The 13,353-nt window shown below is 55.4% G+C and overlaps 1 protein-coding gene across 1 annotated transcript in view; it reads right to left on the bottom strand.

The window, feature by feature from the left end:
• The window catches only part of ACSS1 (acyl-CoA synthetase short chain family member 1), a 43,428-nt gene continuing 30,075 nt past the window's right edge, over positions 1–13,353 (bottom strand). The window contains exons 6-14 of the mRNA XM_065921357.1: positions 10,058–10,205; positions 8,964–9,101; positions 6,955–7,047; positions 5,971–6,083; positions 5,627–5,753; positions 4,941–5,068; positions 4,802–4,865; positions 2,737–2,855; positions 1–1,470 (exon numbers count right to left, since the gene is read on the bottom strand). Of these exons, the coding sequence (XP_065777429.1) occupies positions 1,291–1,470; positions 2,737–2,855; positions 4,802–4,865; positions 4,941–5,068; positions 5,627–5,753; positions 5,971–6,083; positions 6,955–7,047; positions 8,964–9,101; positions 10,058–10,205 (1,110 nt within the window). The 3' untranslated portion in view covers positions 1–1,290. The remainder of the gene's footprint in view (positions 1,471–2,736; positions 2,856–4,801; positions 4,866–4,940; positions 5,069–5,626; positions 5,754–5,970; positions 6,084–6,954; positions 7,048–8,963; positions 9,102–10,057; positions 10,206–13,353) is intronic.

The raw sequence follows: 13,353 nt of genomic DNA on the forward strand, positions 1-13,353 counted from the left end.
GAGAGAATGAACAAAATAAAGCTTTATTTGAACGGTCCTGCAGATCATTTTGAGGCCCTGGTCACTGTCCCAGTTTATAGCAAAGTCATTTCCTAAGTAGTGCCCTGACCATAATGAACTAAGTCCATTGAAATGCTACAAGTGCAGGTGTGTGGTTCTGTTAGAGCCGTGCACTACGGCCAAGGTCACCCATCCTCGCCTGGCCACCCAGCACGGCAACAGCAGGCGTTAAGCAACCCGATGCCCTGTGAACACCTGCAGGGCACCGCCCACTGTGGGGCTCAGGGCCAGGTGGGGGCAGCCTTCCCTGTTCTCTGGGACCCAGCTCAGCAGGCCAGCCTCCCCTTGATCCACAAGTGGACCCTCGTGTGCTTGGCTATAAATAGACCCTTTGCAGTCTACCAGTCCACATCATGTTGTTAAGTCCAGAGGACTCAAGGCACATTGGCAAAGAGAAAGACTGGCTCAGAGCAGGGAGGTAGGGCAGTTTGCGGGGACCCAGTTTCAGCTGCATTAGTGAATCCCCAGCTTCCCTGAAGAGCTCCAAGAGTGGAGCACACCAACCGGCGGCTAAGAGGATCCCAGGCCAGGGGAGGGGAATCATCCCAGACCACAGCCTGCGCAAACACATGCAACCAGAGCCCATCCCCACAGGTGTTTCTAGCAGCTAGGTTTCATCACACACAACCCAAGAGAAGTGGAAACACACCAAAAATAGATGCTGTGGGCGTGAGAGGTTTCAAGATAGCTGTGTTAAGACAGAGGCACAAACATTTCCAACTTAACATTTCCAACAGGCCAAACTAACCCAAAGTGCACCCTCCAGCCCGCCATGCTTCCCCACGAGCGGAGGCAAAAAAGGAGCTTTTCGTAACTGTTAAGAAGAGTGTGTACAAGTAAAGCACACACAGCACATGTGTGGGCACCATGTTTCTTCTAAAATATAAAAGTATAAAAATAAAATCTTCACCTTTTGTTTCTAGAAACATCTGGAGGAAACATGACTGCTGTTGGCTCCCAGTTCACCTGAGCAGACACAGGGGTTCCACCTTCCTGTGCTGTCAAGAGGACAAGGGGATGGACTTTTCACCAGGAAACCAGATTCAGGACAAGTGGGAGGAAGCTCGCCCTGGGCAAGGACCTGTCATGGGTCCCCGGGAGGGGAGGCAGGGACTTCAGGCTTCGCGAGGAGGGCAGCCTGGGTTCTGCTAGGGCATTTAGGAATGAGCCAACCCAGGAGCTGTGTTCTAGGAGCACACAGGGGCCTGGCTCAGGGTCTCAGCAGAGTCATCACTTGGCACCCCCCCGCTTGTCTTTGTATTCCTGGTAGGCGCTCAGGATCTCCGTGATGACGCCGGGGTCCTCCAGGGTGGTGGTGTCCCCCAGGTCCTGAGCTCGGCCCGTGACGATCTTCCTCAGGAGCCTCCGCATGACTTTTCCAGACCGAGTTTTTGGAAGACGCTTCACTACCTGGCAAGGGAAGGCGCAGCATTAGCGTTTGGGTGGTACTCAGACTCCCAGCCGGTGTCCAGCTGCACTGAGATGAGGGTGTCCTAGAGGAAGACACCTCTCCCCAAGGACCCAATAGGAATGGCTGAGGTGCAGCACCGCCCAGAGAGTGGCGGGGCTGTGGCCTCTGGTTTTATTCTCCAAGCGTGCATCCTAAGTCACTTCAGTCGTGTTCGACTCTTTGCGACCCCATGGACTGTAGCCCACCAGGCTCCTCTGTCCATGGGATTCTCCAGGCAAGAATATTGGAGGGGGTTGCTGTGCCCTTCTCCAGGGGATCTTCCAGACTTGGGAATCGAACCTGCATCTTGTACATCTCCTGCATTGGCATGTGGGTTCTTTATCACTAGCTCCACCTGAGAAGCCCTTGTTCTCCTTCATCTGGACCTAAAGCTGAAATCATCCATTGCCAAGGGGTCAGCTGAACCTCCACCGTGGAGGCTGTACCTGTACCTGATGGAGCTCACTGCCGACACCGATTTCTCCCGCCAGTTAAGCTAGGAGGGCTCTCAGGTGACAGCAGAACCAGGTGTTCGAGGGGCACCTTGTCTCCTCCCCTGGCTGGGACCATAGTTGGCTTTTCTAACATAAGAAGTAGGAGCTGCTTGAGAGGAAAATGTCGTCTTGCTCAGTGTTTGAAACTTAGCGTTTGGCATTATCCAACCACAGGCATTCAATGTCAAGGCAATACATGAAGGGCTGCATTTAGGGCCTATAACAGTGGCCGGTACTTAGAAAGAAACTTGTTCACCTATGGGGAGTTCAGGTGAAGCTCTGGTCACCAGGCCAACAGTGTGACTCGTACAGCACCAAGTGAGGCTGGGCCCTCCTGCCTCAGAGGCCTAACTCCCAGCGAAAGAAGGTTGTGGGCTGGTGTTGAACGAAGGATTGAAAAGCCAGTGGGGCTGAGAAGGTGGCCCAGTCCTTCCCCAAAACCCACCCCAGGAAAGGCTCCCAGGCAGACTCGGTCAGCATCTCCCTACAAGCCCAGGGACCTCTGGTCCACAGGAGACCCAGGCCTCCCTGTTTACAATCCCTGACTCTCTGTAGCCCAGCCAGGCCTAAGTGCCCAGGCGCTGTCCCCACTGATACTATGTCTCCTCCCCCACTCCAAGGATGCAGCAGCCACCCCCTCGCCCACCTCCTGCTGCCACCCTGTCAATGGTGGGAAGTGGAAAGGAGGCTGCATAGCAGCAGCTCGGTGGTCCCTGAGGAGCATCCACTCACCAGGACCTGATCGGGCACTGCGTACTTGGCGATCTTGTCAGCCACCACCGACCGGAGCTCCTTCACCACCACGTCCACATCACCTGCGTCATCTTTCAACACAACGAAGGCGAAGGCGGCTGGAAGGAGAGCAGAGAGGTTCAGACCACAAACCACCTCCCGGGGCAACGTGTTTCACACAATTGCCATTAAGTCCAAACGGGTTTTAGATCAGAGGCCGGTGCACCCATGGCAACTGGTCCTTGTAGCTGCCCCCCTGAAGGTGCATTTCCATTTTCATTCAAGGTGGAAGTGACTCCAGCGGCTCCTCTGAGTGCCCCGGGGTGGCGGACATGTGTGGAGAGAGAGACCCTGGAGCCGTGACTCACCTCTGTCCTTACGCCTGTGACACAGCTGTGACATAGGCTGTCAGAGACTCGCTTTCCACCATGTGTGCCAGGCGAGGAATCACTCCCTGGGTACTAGTCTGTGGACCTGTGTCCAGCCTGTGGGCACCAGACCCGTAGCTATTTAAATGCAACTTCAGTGTAAAATGCAGCTGGGAGCCACTGTGCAGACAGCACAGATGAATGGCTTGGTCGGCAGGAAGCTCTATTGGGCTGCGCTGGTCAATCAATAGTTTAGCATAAACACCAGGTTTTGTTTTCAGTACTCCAGCGAGGATCAGAGGGGCTCCCGGGGGTCTCCTTAACTACGATGTCACATACGGACCCAACTCCATTTCTGTCCGTGTGAGCAGTCACTGTCCCAGCGCCACTTTGGACAGTCTGACCTGCACTGCCCCCTCCCACCACAGCTCCCTTCACATGCAGCCTCCATATTGCTCGCTGGCCTGCCTCTGCCTGCCCCGAGCCCACCCCTGATCAAGGTGCCCACGAACCCCACTGAGCCGATCCAGCTGCCTCTCCCCTCTCCCCAGTCCCCTCCAGCATGCGAGCCCACAGGGCAGGGACTTAGGTCACTCACTAGGTCTGCATCCTAATCACACGAGACCTGGGGGGCTCCCCTCCGTCAGGTCAAGTGCAGAGAGAGTGGGGAAAAATACACACCCACAGTTTTTGTTGTTCATGTTTTACAAGTGGACAAATGCTCAAATGTGTTAGAAATCAGGAAAATGCACATAACCATAGCCGATACACAAATTCTCTCCCAAAGCCTGGCAGGAGGCAGGGGAGGCTGGTGGAACGTGGCATGGCCCAAGGGCCCTGAGACACACACGCAAGGACTTGTCCTGTCTCATCCCCTCAACCCAACACCCCCCACCTTGAGTCTCAGCCAGTTGACAAGGGCAACAGCCTCATGGGTATGTCCTTCCATGGTAACTGAAAACGCTTTTTTAAAGCACTTAATAAGTGTTGAGTTTTCCTAAAGGTTGGCTTAGAGACACTGAGTAACTAATAGAAGAATAGCACGCAAACATGGCCGGGAAGCTGGAGACACTGGGACCCCAGGAGGAAGTGTGCCTGGGCTGCTCCAGGCAGAGAGCTCCGTCTATCCTGAAGAGCAACACAGACAGTCGGTCAGGCCAGGCAGTGTGGCCACTGCCTGCCTGGCATTACAGCGCTCAGATGAGCCTGCTCCTTCCCAGACCCACCGCTTAGAAACCGGCAGGCTTTGAAACAAAGTGTGTCAGTGAGGATTGGTCCTGTCACCGGCTCTGCACTTCCCTGGCCCATCTCTGTGCAGGGGAACCCAGGTCAGACTCCCCCAGAGAGAGTCCGGGCCGTCGAGGCGCACAACCTGCGGGCAGCGAGGGGCACGTGCACACATATCCCTAGCAGGGTGGCCAGGGGGGGCCTATGGACGGAGAGGAAGCTCCCCCGTCCGCTGGGCCGACAGGTCAGGACTGCTCGCCGCGAGTGAGTGTCCCCCAAAGATGGCGGAGCTGCAGCACTGCAGATTCCGGACTTTTTTCTACCATTGGTGCTGTTCCGCCTCCTCCCCCAAACCTCTGCTTGAGGTAGGGGTGAGCCAGCAGCCTGACCCCAGGGAAAGCCCTCGCCCCGCCCACGAGTCCGCGCCTCCTAGAGGCCCCGCCCTCAGGGCCGGAGGGTGGGGGACGCACCTTCTCCCTTGATGTCGTGCGGATAGCCAATGACAGCGGTCTCGGGCACTGCGGGGTGCTCAGCCTGGGCAGGACAGAACACGCAGAGGTGAGGCACTGACTCAGACTCAGCCCCCAGACCAGCGGCGGCCGTGCTCACCATGGCGTCCTCGATCTCCGCAGTCCCCAGGCGGTGGCCGCTGATGTTGATAACGTCGTCCATGCGCCCAGTGATCTCGTAGTAGCCCTCCTCTGTTCGGTAAGCCCCGTCTCCCGTGAAGTAGTAGCCTACACCACAGCGCGGGAGTCGGCCCCAGCTCCTGGCCAGGACCGGTAGGGCTCCCGTCGTTCCACGAGGGACCCCCTGAACGGGAGGAAGTGCTGAACACCCCCCCCCCCAACAGACCGCCGCCGGAGACACCCCCCAGGTGTTGCCTGGCTGGTGCCAGTAAAAGGGCAGAGCGGCTCCCAGACGGCTGGAGGCTGAACCTGGAAGCAGGAGCTGCAAGGAGCCCATTCCAGCTTCCCCAGTAGTGTCTCTGACGGGCTTGCCACTGCTGGGCATCAGTTCCCATGGGCACACGTTTGCGAACTTCCGCCCAACCACATTACACAATTCAGGAGGACAATAACAGGGGGACAGGGAAGGCATGGGGCCACCACCGTCATTGCCAGGGTGGCATCCTTGTGCTTCTCCTGGGAGCCCACAGCCTGAGCCCCCAGGAGGACCCCAAGCGGGGCCACTTCCGGCTCAGAGGGAAGGAAAACAGGGACAGTTCACATAACCCCCGGCCCCTTGGAAACAGTTCTGACACTGTCCAGCAGCAGCAGCAGGGAAAGGCTCACCAGGGTAGGCCTCGAAGTAGGCGTCCAGGAATCGCTGGTGGTCTCCATAGATGGTCCGGGCCATGCCCGGCCAGGCCTGGGACAGGCACAGAGCCCCAGACACATCTCCGCCCTCCAGGATGTTTCCCTGCAGACCCAGGAGACAGGGAGACAGAAGGAGTGACCATCTCCTGTTCTCCAAAATGCCGGGCCCAAGGCAGAAACAGGACAGGCACCCCAGAGGGGCTTTCCCCTTTAACAGGTGACCCTGTGGTGGGAGCCTCGTGAGGGGGAGAGGGCAGCGGAGGCCAGGGAGGTAGGACAAGCAGTGGGGCTGGGCAGGGTGCGTGGACCGGGTGATTCACCTTCTCATCCATGAGAACGGGAACAATGCCGAACAGGGGCCTCATGGCCATGCAGGGCAGGATCTCTGCCCCCTCCTCTGAGGGCCGCGGAGAGATGCAGATGCCCCCCGTTTCTGCAGGGGATAAGAAGAAATGCTGGTGGGCCTGGGGCTACTGACACGTGCATCCAGACCACATGGGCACTGGGTCGGCACACAAGGGTGCACTCCAGAGAAGGGGGGAGCACCTGCCATCCGGGGCAAGGAAATGGCCCTGGTGACAAAAGGACCTCTGTCTGAGGAGAAACCAGGCTGGAGTGCTGATCCTTCCACTGTGGAAACCAGGGCACACCAGGGGCAGCCCCAGGAGCTGAGGGCCCCACCTGTGTCATGGGGACATGGGGACAGCGGAAAGGAGGACGGAGGGAAGGAAGTGCTCAAGGCAAGGACCCCAGACCGGGAGAAGAGCGGCCCCGGGTTCTGCCCCGGGCATTTCTCTGGATCCATCAGCCTGCAGGGGAAGGCCCACCGGGGCTCTGCTGCAGGGAACACCCAGGGCCTTTCTGAACCACGAGGCCTGCACCACTGGGAACATCTCTTTCTGACTTCTTGAAGGATGAGATTTCAGCCACTTCAGTGGGGGCCTCTTGGCCCCCAAATCATGATAAGGCAGACACCCCAGAGGAGAGGGGCAATTCAAAGCAAAACAATGGAAATAAAACTTCTTTTCCCACTATCATCTAATCCTAGACTCAAGGTCCCGCAAACGGCAGACCCCAGGCTGGGCTGTGCCAGGTTCAGGAGGTGGGCCACCATGGACAGGACCCTTGTGGGCTCCTGTGTCTCCCCCTTCGCGCCCACCCAAGCCCCACCTTACAGACGAGGAAAGGAGGCCGGGGGAAGCCTTCACACCCAGGTGTCAGAGTGGCAGAGCAGCAGCCCCGAGCTCCTCTCCCCAAATGCCAGGCACCCGTGGGGCTGAGCCTCCCCCCTTGGACAGGCTCACCTGTCTGCCACCAGGTGTCTACCAGCGTGCACCGGCCGTCCCCCACCACCCTGTGCAGCCACTCCCAGGCCTCGTGATTGATCGGCTCTCCCACTGCAACCACACGAGACAGAAGTGTTAAGAGACTCAACAGGGCTGGAACCAAAGGAGCGAATTTCATGAGGAAAACAACTCTGTTAGTTGTCCTGAAAGGCACACGGGAGACTTGAGAAAGCAGTGAGATCATCCTATTTATGGCCATTGAAGAATAAAAATGACAGTGAGATATTTTCACCATCAGAGAGTCAAAAACTAAGAGGCTGGCAAGAGTGTGGAGGAAACACCAGCACATAACCACCTGAGTGCAGCTTGGGAGCGATGCAGGCGTTTCTGTTCCTGTTTGTTTATGGTCATCCCAACTGGGGATCGAATCCATGCCCCAGCAGCGGAGGCTCAGAGTCCTAACTACAGGACTGCTAGGGAAGTCCCTCTCTTCCTGTTTAGAAATGACATTCCTGCTGCAACTGCTTTAGGCGCGTGCTGCTGGCAAAACCCAGTAAAGCCACACACGCTCGTTCTGTGATGAGAAGGCCACTCCCAGCGCCCAGCCCCAGAAGGAGACAAGGACGAGGGTGTTCCTGCAGCCTGGAGCTAAAAAGGGTCCATGGAACAGAGAATAGCAAAGTGAATCATGGCACTTTCCTGATGGACCAGCACCGGCCAAAGCACGGAGCCGTCCCAGTGCAGGAGCCGCCACGCTGATCACCCCTCTGCCAGCGTGGCCACACGTCGAGGTGCAGGGAAGTCGTTCTGGCTCACATGCCATTTAACTTGGACTTAGGCTGACGACAACAGCCTGTCAAACAGACCCTATAATCTGCCTTAGTCATTAAAGAAAAGGGAAAAGGGCACACCAACCAGAAGTTTAGGAGATAGAGATAAATGCACCCTGCCTGGGATACCGACGCTGGGGCTCCTTTGATGATAAGACTCTTCTCCCAGGGCCACGGCTGTACTGACTCTCTGTGTACATGCTGATGGGCTTCTTCAGAACCTTGAAGGTATGTATCCCTGACTTGTTTGATGTACTTTTTTCTGATAAGACACAGAATTGCTAAAAACCATACTTCTCTGGAACAGCTCCTCAGAGCTATCCTCCTCAGCTTGGCTTGAATAAACTCTCTTCTGTTCTTATTAGTCGCTCACCAAGAGTCAGACATGACTGAGCAACTAAACAACAATTCTTATTATACACTGGTTACTGATTATTTTCCCCGACAATACCCTGGTCTCAGAACACCCCACAGGGCCCTGCTGTTGGTACTGGTTATGCAGCTGAGCTGCCCCCTGTTACAGAGGCCCGGCTAGCCTGAGAGGGTTCCCTGGAGCAGGGGGTTTCAGCACACTCCTGGTCCGAGCGAGTGGCTCTAGTCACGGGCTTTAGGGAGGTAGGCCCACAGGAGTCTGCCAGGCCTGGGGGACACACAGACCCTCAAGCAGCATCTCCCTCATTACCTGGACCTGCTTCCTTAGCAACTCAATCCCCTAAGGGAGAACAGGCCTAAGACCTTCCCCCTCCCAGGACCACCTCAACTCAAGGTCACCTAGGTCACCTTTCCAAAATGCCCTCATGTGACCTGGTAACATGGATCCAAATTATCATACAAGTGAAGGTAACCTCTGATCTCAAAACACTGTCCCTGCCTGGAGACACGCACCCAAGGGCAGAATGGCACAGATGCCAGTGCTGGGAACAGAGTGGGTAAAATCCCGGGCAGCTGCGGGAAACCAGCCCGGGCCTGACCTTCCCACACTGCTGAGTTTTCATAATGAAGACAGAGCACAGACAAGGTCGCAGTGCTGAGCTCGTCCCTCCACGGCTGTGGGCTCCGAGAAAGGGCTTCCAGGGAGGACATCTGCTTTCTACTGGCTGTGGCCACGTCAAGTGGACTCAGTGCAGACATGGCCATTGTGATGAAGCATCGAGAAGCCTGCAGGGCTCTGACACACACGCGCCTGCAGCTGCTCACCTGAGCCCAGGGTCCGCAGAGAGGAGCGGTCGTACTTCTTCACCCAGGAGTCCTCGAACTTCAGCAGCAGCCGGTAGGCCGTCGGAGCGCCATAGAACTGATTGATCTTCAGCCTCTGCACCGTCTCCCAGTACCGACCTATGAGAGGCCCCGGGTCATGTCACCTCTGTGAGCCTTACTCAGAGGTGACCCACGTTACCATGTGCTGGATGTATGCAAACACCTACAGTGTCCACAAAATCCACTCTGCACCACTGCTGGAATGGGAGGGGGTCCCCGAGCACCACCTCCGCACACCCCACATGGGGGACCCGAGCCATCGCCTGGCCCTAGGCACTGACAGCCCACGTCCTGACCCATGTGACACAGCAAGGAAGCGGTCCCAGGAGTGTTACAGTGAGGTAGCATCAATGCAGAACCCATGTCCAGGAGGACATAAGCGGCCTCCAGAGGTGATCACTGCTCCCTGGAGCAGCGGTGACACACAGGACGCACGGGCCCTATCACCCTCAACTCACTGAGGCCACCTGAGACGCGCTTCCCATCCCTAGTCAGGCCCCCTGCACATCTTCCAGGAGCACAGCTGGCCTCTGCAGGAGGCTGGAGAGGACCCGGGCAAGGGATCAAAGTTCTGGGCACGGAGCCATCATCACCATGGACCACCTGGGCGAAAGCCTCGGCACAACTTCCAACATCTGGTCACATTTGAACAGATGCTGGAGGACGCAGTGGCACGAGGGAGGGAGATGCAGGAGAGCAAGACGGGGGTCCTCAAAAGGATGTCACTCCATGGCAGCGGCTCCAGGTCACCCTGCCTGAATGGCCCTAAGGACAGGCAGCAGGGGACCCAGGAGGCTGGCCACTGGCCTGGGCTTTGAGGAAGAGCAGCATCCGGTCAGGTGGCCGCAGAGGTGAGAGGGACGTTAGAGTGGGTGGTCTCTTGAAGCCTTCAGAGGTCAGACCCTCTCCACTGCTCGTATGACCCCTCTGCACACCTGGCCCGGGCCCAGCAGCTTTGTCACCAGGACCCTCTACCACTCGCCCCACACCCCCCAACCTCTGCTCCTTCTTCCGGCCCCTTCTGCAGCCCGCACCCGCATTGGGGTAAACCGGAGTGCTCTCAAAAAGGACGCTAGTCGCTCCGTTGCAGAGGGGCCCGTACACCACATAGCTGTGTCCTGTGATCCAGCCGATATCAGCCACGCAGCCGAAGACGTCACCTGGCCGGTAGTCAAACACAAGCTGCAGAGACAGGGGAGGGGCTATCAGGAGCCTGGCACCAGTTCCCGCACGTCGCTGGGTGTGTTCTGTCACCGAGCCCGGCTGCTCCCACGGCCCCCGAGAGCAGCAGTGAGGGCAGAGCAGCCACGGCAGTGAGGAAACAGGTCACTGGGGACAGCAGAGGGTGCCAGACCCCAGAGGGGACACTCCGGGAGTCCAGCCCAAGCCCACCCGTATGCCAGGAGTCACCCAGCACTGGTCCTGAGGTGGGGCTGTGGGGGCCGGAAGTCAGGGCCTTGGGGGAACTACAGAAGACTGTGTCCTAACACAGGTGGTAGCCACACGTGTACCCACAGGTGCACTCCATCCAGTCCTATGTCTAAAATAAGGGCACCTCTACCTTTAGTGGTTTAGTCACTAAGTCATATCTGACTCTTGCAACCCCATGGACAGTAGCCCACCAGGCTCCTTTGTCCTTGGAATTTCCCAAGCAAGATTACTGGAGTGGGTTGCCATTTTCTTCTACATTAAGTTACGCCATAATTTTTTTAATCTTTTAAAAAGAGCAAAACAAAAGCCAAATCGACCAAGAAACACATCAAGCATCATCAGCTTCTAAGAGCGTGAGACATGGCTGTCTCCTTATTCTTGCAAAAGGGTCAAACCTGAGCCTGACTCAGTCTGCAGGTCCAACTGCCCATTTGTAGGAAACAAAGAGATATAGGGACACAGGGCCGGGTGCTATGATTGACAATGTTTAAGGTAATCAAGAGATGGAGGAAAATCCACCAGTTAAACATGGCTTACCCACAACTATCAGTGTGCAGGAGATAGTGAAGGAGTCCATGGGGTCACAAAGTTGGACACAGCTGAGTAACTAAACAACAATCAGTGGGCAACAGTAAGCTACAGTATCTAGGGATGCACGTTAGGGTGACAAAACTAGGAAAACAGGACAGGAACACTATAAAACCCAGGATACATGTCGAGGGGCAAGGGGTGACTATGATCAGATGGGCCATGAAGGGGCTTCTGTGTCAGGTGGAGATATTCCGGCTTTTGACTGAAGGGTTTGTTGAGCAATCATTTGTGAAATCATACATTTCATTTCGATGGTTTTCTGTATCTATGTTTTTGTTTTATTTATTTAGCTGGGCCAAGTGTTAGTTGTGGCACGCAGGATCTTCAGCCTTCACTGCAGGATCTTTAGTTGCAGCATACAGGATCTCATTCCCTGACCAGGGATTGAATCTGGACCCCTTGCATTGGGAGCGTGGAGTGTAAACCGCTGGACCACCAGAGAAGTCCCTGTGTCTGTGTTCTCTTTTGTGGTAAAGGTGTTTTTTAACCTTTGGACGAGCAGTCCCATCTGCTGCTGCCACAGACACACCCTGAGGTTCCCCAGCAGTTCCCAGACAGCACAGTGGTCCCGAGTTGGCCAGGACCCTGAGGAGCTGTGAGCAGAGGCTGAGTCTCAAGGAAACAGCACTCCTGCTCCACCAGTGAAGCAGGACATCCACAGCCCAAAGCCCACAGCATCCTGGGACTGAGAGGGTTTTAATACAATGCGTACCCACTGTGCCACATCTTTCAAGAGACTGGTGTTCTCTCTCCTTGCTGTTCTTGGAAGGAGACCAGGCGCCCGGGACCAGCCAGGCACCCCAGCATAACCACTCACATCCCTGAAGCCTGCTTATGTCTCAAACACCCCTGCAGACTTAATTGCCCTTTCCCTGAAGAAACCAACAGTCCTAACACCTTCAGCACATGCACAGACACACACAGATGTGCACACTCACAAACACACGCTTACGTACAAAAGGCTGAAAGTTTCTATTCCTAATGTTTTAAAATGCCCTCACTGTATTGAAGAGAAATTCAAAAGATGGTCCCGCCCTTGCATCCCCATTGCTTCTGCTCATGCAGACAGTGCCCTGCTAACGCTGGAAAACAAATGAAGACTATTTCACCACATTGACAGCTTCCCTAATGTTGTGTGTGTGTTAGTTATGTTCATGCTCAGTTGTGTCCGACTCTTTGTGACTCCATAGACTTGCCCACCACACTCCTCTGCCCATGAAATGCTCCAGGTAAGAATAGTGAAGTGGGTTACCATTCCCCTCTCCAGGGGGATCTTCCCAAGAGTTAAACCCAGGTCTCCTGCATTCAGATTCTTTTCCATCTGAGCCACCAGGGAAGCCCTAATGCTAATTTTGTTAGCATTAGGGAAATAGGGAAATATTTTGACCCATTCTTCAACTTTCTTAGTGTTCAGTCTCAGTAGTTACATTTTCCAGGGTTCTGACCTACCCAATGTTTCAGTCTTTGCAACACGCCTACCCAGAGCTGAGCAAGGGACTTTCCGACAAGAATGGCTCTGTGATGATCACAGTCACCCAGCAGCCAGAAAACAGGGGCTTTAACATGTATAGTGTCAAGCATAATACCTTGTCTGCCTGGCCCGGTTCTAGCCATATCTGTCTTTCTGCCTCACTTCTACATCCTCAGTGCTGCCCACAAGTAGCCAACACTCACAGGCCGCATCTCTGCCTCTCATCACTGGCTCCTAGTCCACTCTCATCCATAAGGTCCGCCTACAAGTGACTGACCTGGCTGATCAGCATAGCCTGCCCCCAACCCCGCCAGCGACTGAGAGCACAGGGCCCTGGCCCTCAGCCAGACTGTGGGTGCTCTCAGCATCCAAGCTTTGCTTGGATGGACCTGGGCTTCCGGGTCACCTGGCCAGTCTGCTCCACTGCTGCTCACGCTGGTAGGGGCTGAGTTCTGCCTCTGGCCAGAAAAAGTCAGGTCCACAGACAGTATCCTGAGACCCCATCCCTGACCCCTTGGGAGGCATCAGCTCCTCCCCAAGGCAACCAGGGATGCACAGTAACCAGAACCCCCCACCCACCCACTAATATTTAAATGCATTTAAATTAAAATGCATTTTTAAATGCATTTACTGGAATAAAGCTGTTCCAGATCATTTGCTTCATAATCCTTAAAGGATGGTCCCCTGGATGTAATCTCCATGCACTAAATTTAAGTCTCCTCATAAAAACAAATCTTTTAAAATATTTTTCCTTTTAAATTGAGGCCCCAGTAAGCAGAGCCTAGAGGCCACAGCACTTTAGAGGCCCATGAAAATGTTTTACTTTCTTTTAAAATT

This window comes from Muntiacus reevesi, chromosome 2 (assembly GCF_963930625.1).
Source record: "Muntiacus reevesi chromosome 2, mMunRee1.1, whole genome shotgun sequence".
NCBI lineage: Eukaryota > Metazoa > Chordata > Mammalia > Artiodactyla > Cervidae > Muntiacus > Muntiacus reevesi.